At 45.3% G+C, this 14,307-nt stretch overlaps 1 protein-coding gene across 3 annotated transcripts in view; it reads right to left on the bottom strand.

Annotated features, from left to right (window-relative positions):
* Trpc3 (transient receptor potential cation channel subfamily C member 3) overlaps positions 1 to 14,307 on the bottom strand; it is a 69,677-nt gene that overhangs the window by 40,117 nt on the left and 15,253 nt on the right. For all 3 annotated transcript variants that reach the window (XR_007591052.1, XM_050138470.1, XM_050138471.1), the window contains exons 2-3: positions 8,880 to 9,651; positions 612 to 800 (exon numbers count right to left, since the gene is read on the bottom strand). Coding sequence is in view for 2 of the 3 variants with exons in the window: in XM_050138470.1 (XP_049994427.1) it covers positions 612 to 800; positions 8,880 to 9,651 (961 nt within the window). In the remaining variant the exon portion in view is untranslated. The remainder of the gene's footprint in view (positions 1 to 611; positions 801 to 8,879; positions 9,652 to 14,307) is intronic.

Consider the following 14,307-nt stretch of genomic DNA (forward strand, 5'->3'; position numbering starts at 1 on the left):
AAGCTTGGTAGCCCTCAATTTCCTTCTATAGTAGAATCCTATCATCTGTCTTAGCTGGTTTGTAGGTAAAATAGATACAAGCTTGTGGTAAGGATCAACACAAGGACTATGTTGTGGAACCTTACAAACACATGCAAGCAGCAGCCTTATCATTATTTTATTTTTTGTTTTGTTTTGTTTCTGAGACTGCATCTTATGTAGCCCAGGGTGGACCCAGACTTGCTAGGTAGCTGAGGCAGGCTTTGAACTCCTGATTTTCCTGCCTCTACTTCCCAAGCACTGGGATTAGAGATGTGTGCCACCCTGCTGTTATTATTAACGGCATTGAAATGCACAGTTTGCAGAGTGCTTGGCTTATCCTAATCCATTTAAATCACACTAAAGCTCTGAGATACATTAGAGACAGAATCCTCTTATCGGAGGAATGGAAATATAGAGAAGGCTCATCCTTGCCATCGGGAAGCCCCGGATCCTGTAATGGATAACCCTTGAGAAGGGACAGAACCTTTAACTTTGCCCCATGCGCCCTCAATCTATTCTGATTGTTTTCCAAGCGTTCCTTTGGACGACAGCATCACCCGTTCATGTCTATGGATGACTGGCTCACTCACCTTTTTCACTTCGTACTTAATGGCAAGTTTGACCCGACTCAGGGAAGCCTTGTGCCTGTGTGTCTCCAGGGGCTCTGCTGACTCTAGATCTCCGTTCAGAATGGCCTCCACCTCTTCCGAGTCCCGACACAGGTCCAACACGCCCACCACAAAGTCTTTGCATTGCATCGAGAGTTTCCTGTAGTCATTCTAAAATGAGAGGGTTGGTATTTAATGTCAAGAATCTCTCTAGTTCAGGGCACATGCCTGGGGATGGTGGGGGAATAGATAAAGGTAACCCTGCCTGGGTAGGGTAGGCAGCCCCTACCTGGATATAAGGCTGCTTAAGGCAGATACAGTTGGATTTTCCTGCCCTCACTAAGTCTCCTTCTGCCCAGCTGAATGAGAGCTCTGAAACTTATATGGACATGATCTTACATATATGTGGACTCTTAAAATGTCAACGTTCTAGAAACGAAGAACAGAATGGTGCTTAACAAGAGGCCATGAGGTAGAGAGACACAATCTGTTAATCTGCTTGATTTAACCATTCAATATTGTATACCTGTATCAGCACACTATATGGCATATCATAATATGTTCAATTATTATTTATCAAGTTCAAAGTGTATCTGGGCCATAGCTCATAGTACAGGACTTGCCTAAGGTGCATTTGGGGCTGAGATTTTGTAGGGGTGTTTGCCTTTGAGATGCGGTCTCCCTATGTAGTTCATACTGGCCTGGAACTCACCCTGTAGCCACAGCTGGCCTTAACTTAGAAATCTTCCTGGTTCTACCTACCCAGTGCTGTGATTTCAGTTGTGCAACACCACACCAGCTTATAAAAACAAAACTTCCCCAAAAGAGCCAGGCATGAGAGCTCACAGGAGGAGCACCACCCTGAATTTGAGTCAAGCTTGGGCTATGTAGTGAATCTGAGGTCAGCCTGGGCTACTATGTAACATCCCATCTCAAAAACAAACAAACAAACAAACAAAAAAACCACCAACCAACCAACCAACAAAACAAAGCCTGAAAAACCAAAAGTAGCTCCAACAAAAATATGGTATGCACGTAAGTCACTGGTTTGTTTTAAATAACAACAGAAGTATAATTGCACCTCTTAAGGCCACCAACACTCCTGCCTGTGGAGTCTGCAGAAATGCTAGGATTCCAGGTCCAGAGAGCAGGGAAGGCACCCCTCGCTGGATACTGGAGTTCCAAGCTGATTTGAACACTGGGATTTTCTCCTCTTCTGTGTTTTTTTTTCTTTCCCTCTCTCCCTACTTTTTTGCTCTTTTATAAAAGCAATTAGCTAGACCCAGAAAGGACCCTTCTGTTATATAAAAGTTTGTTATATGAAGGAAAAAAGAGACCATGGCTAAGTGCCAATACTGGACGCCAAAGTCAAAACAAGTTTTATCTCTTTGTATAAGCAATAGCTATTTTGAAGCGAAATCAGGGCCACTTCCATACTGGAAACTTTCTAATGTGGCAGACTGGTGCAAAGAAGCGACGTTATATGAAAACGCACCCCGTTTCTTATCTGCGGCATTGCGAGAAACACTGCCTCTCAAACCCAGATCTGCTAGTGTAGTGTCAGCGACACCAAGGATCCTGCCAGAAATGCAAGCTTACATCCTGCCCCGAAGTAAAAACTAGGAAGGACCGGCATTCCTATCCAGCTCAGAGTTTACGAATGATTGACAGTAACTGGAGAGGAGGCGGGCCTGTCCCAATAGAGAGCCATCTTTCTGGTTCAGCTGAAGGGCATGCCATGGTTCCTTGCAGGAACAGAAGGAGAGAAATGGCTGATTCTATGGAATTGGATTCTCGAGGGTTACAGAGTATCAATACCTGAGAGAAAAGTTTCCAGGCCACTGGAACTAACACTTTGCTAAAAATAATCTGTGAATCTTTAATTCCATTTGCATATTTATTTGGTGTGATGGATGGTTGGCAGCCTCCCTGTTACCTTCAGAAGGGAGCTCTATTTTTAGCCCATTGGGTCCAGTTAAGGTACCACTGGCTGTCTCTTGGGGAAGCGCCTTACTTTCGGAAACCCCATTTCTACCTTGGCGGCTTTGACTAAAATTTTAGCCTATAGAAAAAGTTAAGCCAGACACTCTATAACCATAGCATTTATGAAGCTGAGGCAGGAGGATGACAAGTTGGAGGCTAGTCTGGGCTCTATAGCCAGACCCTGTTTGAAAAAAATTTAAAAGTTAACCACATGACAATCTAATTGATGTACTTGAGAAAATAGAATCCCTCGCTTCAATGTGGTCTGAGATACTGTCTTGATAACTAAGTGATACTTCACATAGCAGAATTTCTAGGCTCCAAAAACATTGTATTTCAGGAAGACACAAGGAATTCCAATTTTCTTCTCCCTTAAACAATGTGATTTGGTAGGCAGAAACCACACCACCAACTAAAATAAACAAGACGAGAGGCCATTAAAGGATACACAGACTGGAATAGTTTCCACTTCGATTATCAGCAAATGCAGACAAAGAACATAACAGTTAATCCCCATGCCCTCATAAGGGAACAGATAAAATGAATAAAGCCCCAGTTTCCATTCATGCTGGCTCCATTAACATGATAATATTAATCAAACATGCAGTCTCTGGTTCCTATGCAGAGTGCGTGTCAGTTAAACACCCATCCGCCTGCCGTTCCCGGGCTGGTGCGGTGTTTTATCATGGTTACAGTACTACATCCATGACGCTCCCATACACGCTCCTTTCCTAACACAGCCTTGTAGATGGAGGTTCCTCCTGCCACTCCTCCGTTCGGGGTGTTCTGCAGGATTTGGTGTGGCAGAGGTGGGTGGACCCTTTCTTTGTCACTTGGAAGTCAGTGAGACTTCCGTGCTGTGACAGGTCAGGGTCGCTTTACGAGCTTTTAAAATCATCACCACCTGGAAGTTGTTCAGTTTAAAGGAATCTGGGTGACTTCTTACATAGCCTGACTGATCGATCAGTCAAGACAGAAACAAACAGAAGGCTTCAGGGATCCTGTAAGTTATAGGGATAATGTTTTGTTTGTGCAGATTAGACAGTTACTATTGGAAGATGTCTGTTGCTCAAGTACAGAAAACAATCAAGGAACAGATAATGCTGGGTTTTTTTTTTTTTTTTTGTTTTAACACAGGGTCTCACTCTGCTGCCCAAGATGGCTTCCAACTCTAGGTCCGGGGTCCTCCGTCCAGCCTCCTCAGCCACTTAGCCTACAGGCAGGTACCACTTCACCTGGCCCCTGCTGAGTTCCTTGCTTAAGTCATGGCTTTTAGAGCTATCCAGAGTGCTCAGGAAACGATGGAGCACTCTGAGTCCTTAGTCATCAGAGAAATGTAAATCAAAACAACTCTGAGATTCCATTTTACACCTGTAAGAATGGCCAAGATCAAAAACATTGATGACAACTTATGCTGGAGAGGTTGTGGGTAAAAGGGAACACTTCTGCATTGCTGGTGGGAATGCAAGCTGGTTCAGACCCTTTAGATGTCAGTGTGGCGATTTCTCAGAAAATTAGGAAACAATCTTCCTCAAGACCCAGTAATACCACTTTTGGGTATATATGCTCAATCATACCACAAGGACATGTGCTCAACTATGTTCATAGCAGCATTGTTTGTCATAGCCAGAACCTGGAAACAACCTAAATGCCCTTTGACTGAAGAATAGATAAGGAAAATGTGGTACATTTACAAAATGGAGTACTACACAGCAGAAAAAAAGACATCTTGAATTTTGTACGCAAATGGATAGAGCTAGAAAACATCATTTTGAGTGAGGTAACCCAGACCCAGAAAGACAATTATCACATGTACTCATAGGTAGTTTTTAAACATAAAGCAAAAGAAAACCAGCCCACAAATCACAACCCCAGAGAACCTAGACAACAATGAAGACACTGAGACATACATGGATCTAATCTACATGGGAAGTAGAAAAAGACAAGATCTCCTAAGTAAATTAGGAGTATGGGAACCATGGGAGAGGGCTGAAGGGGAGGGGAGAAGCCAGGAGGGGAGCAGAGAAAAATGTAGAGCTCAATAAAAATCAATTTTAAAAAAGGAGAAAAAAAGAAAAATAAAACAAAAGGAAGGAGTACTCTGGCCAACGACACTCTTTCCTCTATTGCCAACATCTGTATTGTCTGCTAGTCTACCCTGAGCTCCTCCCCACCTCGCACCGCGTCACAACCCCCATCAGACCAGCAGAGACACCAAGCTGCTCTCAGTTTAGTTTCGTGGAGTCAGCTTCACAGCTCTTTCATGGTCTCTCTACCAAGTCAGGTGACCAGAGCAGAAATGAAAAAACTCCAAGGACCTGTTAAACCTGAGGCAGAGTAATGCCGTCCAGTTTCATCACGGCCTCTCCACACCCCTTATAATGTATATGGTTGAATCTCCATTCTGACCAGTACCAGTTGGGTTAATCTGGGATTTCCTCAGCCTTTCCCTTAAGCAGACTCCTACTTTCTGTTTGTCCGGAGAGGACTAAATACCAAGAGCATACTTGGTATGCACCAGGAGGCTGAGACACGCGTCAGTGTCAGAAGGCATGTTATTTTGAACATAAAGCCCAAGATCGGGGGTGGAGAGGTGGCTCAGTGGTTTAGAGCACTAGAAGTTCGTCCAGAAGGGCTGAGTTTGGTTCCCAGCACTTAGACGGCAGCCTATAACTGTGTGAACTGCAGTTCCAGGGGACCCCATACCCTCTTCTGGCCTCTGAGGGCGCCAGGCACACACGTGGTGCACTTACATGCACGCACAGGCAAAACACTGGTACACATAAAGTAAAAATAAATAAATCTTAAATAAATAAAACCTAGGCCAGGGAACCAAGATGCCGTGCTTGAGTTTAGTCAGTATGACCTTGGCCTCTGTTTTCCTCCCGCTTGTAAACCAAGCCAAGAGGTCTGCCAGACAAGATGGTTCCGGCATTTCCTCCAGCTTAAGCGGCCTTCCACTTGTGGTCTTGTTCCTTCCCCTTTTCCTTCTAGGTCTGCTATGGAAGGAACTGAAACTGCTTTCTACTCTGAAGGAAAAGAGAGGCACAGGGAGGGGGGATGGGATCTCTTGCCTTTCTTTTATTTGTTTTAACCAGAAAAGCACATCACCGGCCCAATTAGAATCTGGAAAATCCTATTTGTGTTCTTTTTTTTTAATTTTTTTAAATTTTTTATTTTTTTCCTATTTGTGTTCTTGTCTCTAATAAACGGCAGGCTCCCTTGCCATTGACTGTCGGATGATGAGACCCAAGCCTCCATTTCTCAGAACAGCGATAGACATCATCTGCACAGCCACGCTGCTCCGTGAATAACACGTCATTGGCTAGCCTAGATCAGTTCCTCTAAATCTGTGACCTTGAGGGCTCAGGTTCCTGAGACGACGACCTTCACGCGTTCTCTTTACTCCCCAAGGAACTGTGGGAATGTGGCAATAGTGAGAAAGTGTGCCTTCCAGGTCAGCGCTAAGACGCTAGAACAGGTGTCTGGAAGGGGAAGACATCGCCCGTGCTTCGCTTCACCAGGGAGCAACACGCCCTTTCCTCATTTTCAGGCCAGGACTCCGAGCTGAAAATCCCTCTGGGAGGAAGTACAGCGAACAGCACAGAACAGGGCAAGTTAGGTTACCTGCTTTCCTCAGGAGCCATCTTCGCTTGTCCTGCCCTGTGAGGGCCCGGACGGCTGGGCTAGGACTTTGGCTGCCTACAGCCCTGACAGATGACAGACAGGGAGGGGTATGGGGTGAGAGGGCAAAGGAGAGATGGGATAAGAAGGAACCAAAAAAGACAGCCCAGGAGGGGGAAGACGAGGCGCATGGTGAGGCAGAGTGACTCTCCAGAGACCAACTCCCGAGGAGCTGCTGTTCCGGCTCACAAGGTCTCTGTGACTCTCAAGCTCGCTCTGTAGGCTGGACTGGGGACATCTGAGATACAGATGGATTTTGCATAGCCTCGGCTATGGTGTCTAGCCTTGAGAACTCAGGTGCGTTTTCTCCTGCTTTGCTTTTTTTCCTTGTGGTGTTTTCCCACCTCTGGAAGGTTCTCAGAGGTGACCCTTCCCGTCAGAGTAAAGGAGATTCCAGTCTAAGCATTTCCAGCGTGGATTTAGCTGGCCGCAGGGAGAAACTATGAATAACAAATTCTCTTCCATCGCTCCACCAAGGCGACTTCTCTGTGTGAAACGGCAAACATCACCATCTTTAGTAAATTATTAAAATGTACTCCAAGAAAATATTCCCTTTTATGGAAGTTCTCTTGCAGAGTTTCAACATATATCAAAAAAGTACATAAAGCAAGTTTCTGTAACATTTGAAGTATCAAATAAATAATTTAGAATTATGCTTTTATGACTATCTCAAAAATAAAGAAATGATGTTTAAGAGTATTTTGCCCAGATATTTTTCTACTCTGCCTGATAAGTTTGAAGCTTTCAACATGTTCTCCCTGTGGTCTGTCTAAAAAGTTTTCAAGCCTGGTGTGGTGGTGCATGTCTGTAAACCAAGCCCTTGAGAGGTGGAAGCAGGGGGATCAGAAGCTCAGGGTTATCCTCAGCTGCATAGCAAGTTCAAGGCTAGCCTGGGCTACATGAGACCCTGTCTTAAAAACTCAGATATGAAACAAAAACAAATTTCATCTTGAATTTGAGGAAAGAACTCTTTTCAAGTAGTCCATAATAGATGTCCTTACATAAGCAAGACTTATTTTATTCTTCAAATTTCCCACATTTCCCCGTTTTTTAAACAACAAAACGTTCAGATTTGAAAAGAATAAAACATGAATAGATTAGCAAGATTGTTATACCAAGGCCAGAACTCCTCCAAGACACAGCGAGGGTGGGCAGACAGATTATAGACTGAAGGTGGGCAAGCTAATTTGTGCTGTTTTCCTGAAATCCTCCAGAAAGTAGATTTTCCTTACCTTGAATTACATTGCCAACTGCGCTTGAACTCCTCCCCCAACTTAATTACAAAAGTATTTATTAAGACGTCAAGGACAGAATAAACACCCTTCTAATGCTATTACTCTGCTAAAAAGATGGGGAGCTGAGGAACAAAGGCTTGTAACCACCCCCTCGCCTAGGGGGAAGGCGAGTAGCGGGAATGGGCTGCCGAGAACTGGCGAGTTTCACCTTTGCGATAAATACCCACTCTACCCTAGTTTTAAGGACTAGGAGCATTTAAAATGCATAGGAGGGGTGGCATTGGAATACAATTTTTAAAATGCTCGATCATGAATATACGATTTTCATAAAATAATACTGATTGACAGAAAAAGGTAACCCATTAAGAAAACCGGGAAAACAGAAAAGGCCCCATGATGAAGCAAACCATTTTGCTGTCCTTTGTGTTTCTGGACTGACCCAACAGTCAACAGCTCATGGCTCTAAACACGTTCATGGAATTCAAGGCGAGGCATCTGTCCCATTAATGAAGTGACTTTAATATTAACAATAGTATAGTATTCTATATTTGCTTTTTAAATTTTGATTCAGGTAGGGGTGCCCAGTCTTGACTTTGCCATATGACACCGCCATCTACAAACGTGTTGAGTAGAAATCATAGCTTTCCCAGGAAGCACGCAGCCTATGAAGCGCATGTTGGACATGGCTACATCTAAAAATACACGAAAGCTCGGGGTCATGAGTAGAACTTCAAAGAAATGAACGCTTCATCCGAGACAAGAAAGAGAAGCCTCCCCCCACGCCCCCTCCACAGTGCTGCCTTCTGACTTGGTGACACCATGCAACAGAACAGAAAGAATCTGGAAAGCAGTCTTGTGAAATCTCTCTTTCATTAAAGGGAGACACAGAACTTGTGGGTTTTCAATACTTATCCAGGACACAGAGCAGCCACCATCACAACCTCTTTCTAATGCTGTGTGCTACGTTGTCACCAAGGAGTTTGCTGCAGCATGTCACTGAGAGGAGAAAAACCACAAAGCAAGGCGTGCTGTAAGCTCAGCATTTGGGAGGCTGAAGCAGGGGGATTGTTGTGAGTAGCTGGCCATCATCAAGAGCTATGAAGTATGAGGACAGCCTAGGACCCTGTCTATACCAGAAAGAAACTGGACCTGGTAACACATTCTTGTCAACCCAACACTTGGGAGGTTGAGACAGGAGGATTGCTGTGAATTCGAGGTCAGCCTGAGCGGTAAAGTGAGGCTCTAGCTTAAAACAGACAAACAGACAAAATCCCAACAGACAAGGGGCAGAACTGACACACTTGTGCATACCCGAAGCACAGCAGGCAGGGGGCTTCCACTGGCCTACCTTGAACTCCTTCTCTATGTTAGCTAGCTTGGCCAGCTCATTGCTGAGTTCCAGGGCCGTGAGCACCGGGTCCTCGCTGGAGAGCGACAGGTATGCAGGGCTGGCCAATCCCTTGTAAGCATTGATCCGAGACCTCGAGTGGCTGAAGGCATCAAGCCGCTGCTTCTCGGCACAGTCGGCACAGCGACAGAAGTAGTCGTGGGGCCGCTCAATGCGCGCGCCCTTGAGCAGCAGCAGATGCACCACCTCGTACTTATGGCAGTGTGCAGCCAGGATGATGGGCGTGATGTCAGGCGAGAAGCGTGTGCCATCCTCATCATAGGCATAGAAGTCATCGTCCCGCAGTTCCTGCTCGCAAGGGCTAAGTGTCAGGCGCCGGCTGGCCGCAAAACCTGGGTGGCCCAGGATGGCCTCCACGATGCGCACATAGCCCTTGCTGATGGCTAGCAACAGCGCATCACCGATACGTGCCAGGTTCTCCTTCTTCAGCAGCAGCTCAGTCACCTCCAGATGCTCATTGCCGACAGCCAGCTGCAGTGCATTCTGGCCCATGTAGTCCACACAGTTGACGTTGAGCGTTTGGGACTCCTCCAGCATCTTGCGCACCACCGGGATGTTGCCGTACTCTGCAGCGTCCAGGAAGCGCTCCTCCTCGGCTGTGAGGCTGGGCCCACGAGAACCAAACATGAAAGCCGGGCCACGCACCGCCTGGCGCCGGCCCTTGTCACGCATCCCTGCAGTGCGCCACCTCGACGGGCTGCCCTCCGAGGACCTGATCAGTGGGGTGACAAAACAATGTGGGACTTTGAGGCCTGTATCCTTCTCACCCAGCAGACCCGGCTGCAGACCCGAAGCCAGGGAATGGCTGGGGAAACTGCTAAGATCGACCACCCCAGCTACCCTTCACCTAACACAGGTTGCCTGAGCTCCAGGGAGGAGGCCATGGCCTTTCCCAATTTCGGGTCCAGTTCATTCTGCCTTCGGATGGAAAAATAACGGAATCATTTTCATGCACAAACCCCTCCCTAGTCAAAAACACAAAAGAACAAAAAACACTCCATACCACTCTGTACCCTGCTGCTTCAGCCTGGTTCCTGCTGTTAAATAGCTTAGTGACAGACACTTGGCCTCGTATGTGAGGACTTGGATTCAATTTCTACTACCACAAAAAGAAAACCTATCCTAGAACAGTGTCTATGGACACTCAGCATCCATGCCCCAGGCTGGAGTACCCAACGGAGGTTAATTTTTGTCAAGAATCAGGACAGCATAACATTCTAAGCCAAAATTATACGCACAGCCTGGTATTAAGTTGAGTATCATCTCCCAAGGCCTTGGCTTTAGCTTTTTCCTTCCCCTACCAAAGGTCGGTTTGTTTGCTTGCCTGCTTGTTTGTTTTATAGCATTCATCTTTGCAGTGACCTAGACAAGATTCACCAAATAGAAAACCCAAGCATCAACCTAGATTCACGTCATTGAATATAACTCTCATTGTAAGGGCTGATTGATTACTAGATTACACATTTGCCTGTAGAACTAGAAGGAAATTACTTGACCAGTGGATTAAAAATAACTAGTGTTGCTTCACGAACATCGCTCCAGGTACGGCTCCTGGGGCCAGAACGATGTGCCCTGCAATCCTGCAACCAGCCAGACCAGCTGAGACCGAACGGCCTCAAAGCCAACGCTGTGAACTGGTGTGTACAGTCTGGGTAAATGATTTTATTCCCTGGGCCTTCTTACCCCATATGTAAAACCCAGAGGGGGGTTCCTCCTGATGATCCCAGAACTCAGAAAGCCAAGACCTGGTCTCTTCAAAAAGAAATGAAGGAAGGAAGGAAGACATTTTAAAATAATAAATAACGCCAGGCATGGTGGCACAGACCTATGGTTTCAGTTACTAGGGAAGGAATTATGGAGGGGGTGCGGGGAGGGGGTGTGAACACTCTTAAGTTCAAGGCCAGTCAGGGCAACTTAGTAAACTCTGTCTCAAGGTAAAAACTAAAGCAAGGTCTGGGGAAACAGATGAGCTGTAAGCAATTGTCTAGTATGCACGAGGCCCCAGTTTCAACACCGGTTCTGCAAAAATGGTGAACAAAACGAAAAGGCCCAGATTTTGTGAGTTTATAAATAAAAGCTTTTGTAAATGTTCGGAGTCTCTGAAAATTGCAAAATAAATTATATAATTTTCACATTGTGGTTATCTGTAACAGCTCAATGACTGATACATTTTGCTGGCCAAATATTGTACAAATATACAAATCTCTATCTCTACCTTTATCTAGTTGCATGAATTTTTTTTCTGATTCAATGCTCAAAATAACTTTCTTTAAAAAAAACTGCAGATTTTTTTTGGTATGAGCTATATCAAAAGATGTCATTTAAGCTTTTTTCCACATTACTGACTTTTGAAGCAAATAAACCCAACTTAAAAGTGTGTGGCTGGGGAAGCCGTCACTCTATTTCTATCATATGTATTTCAGAAACATCTCCTACCACTGAAAATGTATTCACAGAGCTGGGGTTTGAAAATTCATGGGAAAGGCCTCCTTTCACTGGCCTTCCTGGGGGGCTGGCTAAATTAGGGAGCTTCCCCAGCAAAGGAAGTGGGGGTGCCGGCACCCAGATTGTCTCAGTTCTGTAGACTCCTAGGACACAGTGACCCTGGCTGTCGGGAGCTGAGAAAACAGGGGTGCCTAGTGACAGTGTACCTGCTGCCGAGAAAACAGGGGTGCCTGGTGAAGGCGTTTCTGCTGCCGAGAAAACGGGGGTGCCTAGTGAAGGCATTCCTGCTGCCGAGAAAACAGGGGTGCCCGGTGATGGTGTTCCTGCTGCCGAGAAAACAGGGGTGCCTAGTGAAGGCATTCCTGCTGCCGAGAAAACAGGGGTGCCTTGTGAGGGCATCCTGCTGTTGAGAAAACAGGTGTGCCTAGTGAAGGCGTTTCTGCTGCTGAGAAAACAGGGGTGCCTCGTGAGGGCATTTCTGTTGCCGAGAAAACAGGGGTGCCCAGTGACGGTGTTCCTGCCGCAGAGAAAACAGGGGTGCCTAGTGAAGGTGTTTATGTACCCCAGGGCAGATCGTACTTCAGGGACATCCCACTTCCACGTCCGGATGGCATGGAAGGTCAACACTTCAAGCTTGAGAAAACAAGGCACGGTATTCTCAGCGGCAGTTTCCCTGGAACTCTGAAGAACACGGAAGGGACTTCCACCTTGCTCTTGTGCCCACATGCACAGTTGGAACAATTATGAGCAGGGTTAAGAATGTATAAATATTTGTGTCCTTTAACCCTGTCGTTGACAATCATTTAAAAATGTAGGTATCTTTGGTGACCACTACATTACAATCTTTCCGCAGTTAAAAACATGGAGTGTAGGGGTAGGTTATGTAGGTGGGGGAACACAGGAGGGACTTAAGGTTGGTAGATGGTTTTCAGATGGGCACAAAGCAGAAAGTGGCATTCATGACAGAATGTACAGAAGAATTTCAAACCCTATAATGAGGACTTCAGGAAAATCTTGTTCTATTGAGGATGATTTATTGGTATTGATAGTACTAATTTCATTGGGTCAGTGCTCTTCCCGTCAAGTTATAAGTTGGGTTTGGAATGGCTAGAATTTCCATGTTGTATAAAAGGTCTTGTTTCTGCCATTGATAATATGTTGATATTACCTAAAGCCTAACAAAATATATATCCGGAGTATGTCTATGGAACTCCAACTTATACACATATGGATTATGTTTTTCTTTGGAAAATGAATTTTTATTATTCATCTTAGTGAACAAGATTTTTAATTTAATGACTTGCTTACAAAGAAACTAGCTATAAAGAACCTTACAATTTTTTGCAAAAGAGCCTGAGTTGAGAATACTAGAAAACAACTATTTCATGAATTTTTCTCTTGATATTTCTTAGTATTTTAGACCCCCTTTTTCTTTTAAAGATTTATTTATTTATTATGTATACACTGTTCTTCCTGAACACCAGAAGAAGGCACCAGATCTCACTGTAGATGGTTGTGAGTCACCCTGTGGTTGCTGGAAATTGAACACAGGACCTCTGGAAGAGCAGCCAGTGCTCTTAACCTCTGAGCCACCTCTCCAGCCCCTAGCCCCTCTCTCTTTTAAAACAATGTCTCTCTCAATTACTCTGTAGCCAGGGTTGTCCTAGAACTCACTATATAGTCCAGGTTGGTCTTGAACCCATGGTCATCTGCCTGCCTTAGTCTCTAAAGTACTGGGATTATAGATATGAGCCACCATGACCAGCTATATATATTTTAATTTTTTAAAAATGTGAGTTAAAGAACATGATGCTGGAGAATACACACATCACCGCACAGCTGTGCACTACTTTTTGTTGTTCTTGATTAGAGCAGCTAAAATCTACTCATCTGTCATGAGTCTCATTTACTGTACATTTTTATTACCTAAAGTCCTTGTGGTATAAACCAACTATCTTAGTATGTCAATGTTTTCCTTAATATTTATTTTTTCCAGAACCTTTATCTCCACAATGTATATTGGAGGGAAAATGTTTGATTTTAGCACTGTTGTGGATTGAAAGAGAATGGCCCCTATAGGTTCAGATGTTTGAATGTTGGTTCATGGAACTGTTTGGGAAGGACTAGGAGGCGTGGCCTTGCTAGGGTAGGTATGGCCTTGCTGGAGGAGGTGTATCACTGTGGGGTAGCCTTTGAAGTTTCAAAAGCCCACCTCTCACCCCCCCCCTCACTGCTCCCCACAGATCAGGATGTCAAGCTCTCTGCTGCTGCTCCAGATATGCCTGCCTCTAAGCTACCATGTTCCCCTCCATGATGGGCATGGACTAACCCCCTGAAATATACGCAAATCCCCAATTAAACACTTTCTTCTATAAAGAGTTGCCTTGGTTGTGGTGTCTCTCCACAGTGACTAAGATGAATTCTATGCAGCATAAGTCAGCCAAGTGAGCCAGGCCTATGCTGTCTTTAAAGATCCCCAGTGACTTAAGGGTGAGGCCTGATCTCTCAAGTTAAGCAAACTATACCCCACACGGCCATTTAAAAATGAAAGAGCCTAGTGAGCACTCCTTATTTCGTGGGATTCATAGTAGGTGCATTCTCTAGCTTTCCTTACAGAGCTGAAATAAGCTTCCTTCCTCTGCGCCTGTGCAGTGAAGTCAGCCTCCGTGGGTAAACAGGTCCAGAGTCAGAGGTGTTCTACATGTCACTTTCAGCGTTTGAAATAAGGCGAGAGGATGCCAGCCTCCGACGATGTTAACAAAACATCTCAGGATTTTCCTCTCCGCAGACCCTCAACCAGTGGGTCTACCCACTCAGCACTTGGAGGGCGCTCCGAAGAGACTTTGTTCCCACAAAGCACTGGAGCGGTACTGACTGAAGTACACATTCTGCAGGGCTGTGTTTGGCGCCTTCCTTAGTGCTA

The sequence above is a fragment of the Alexandromys fortis genome, unplaced genomic scaffold (genome assembly GCF_014885135.2).
Source record: "Alexandromys fortis isolate MF-2015 unplaced genomic scaffold, M_Fortis_MF-2015_v1.1 scaffold_15, whole genome shotgun sequence".
Taxonomy (NCBI): Eukaryota; Metazoa; Chordata; class Mammalia; order Rodentia; family Cricetidae; genus Alexandromys; species Alexandromys fortis.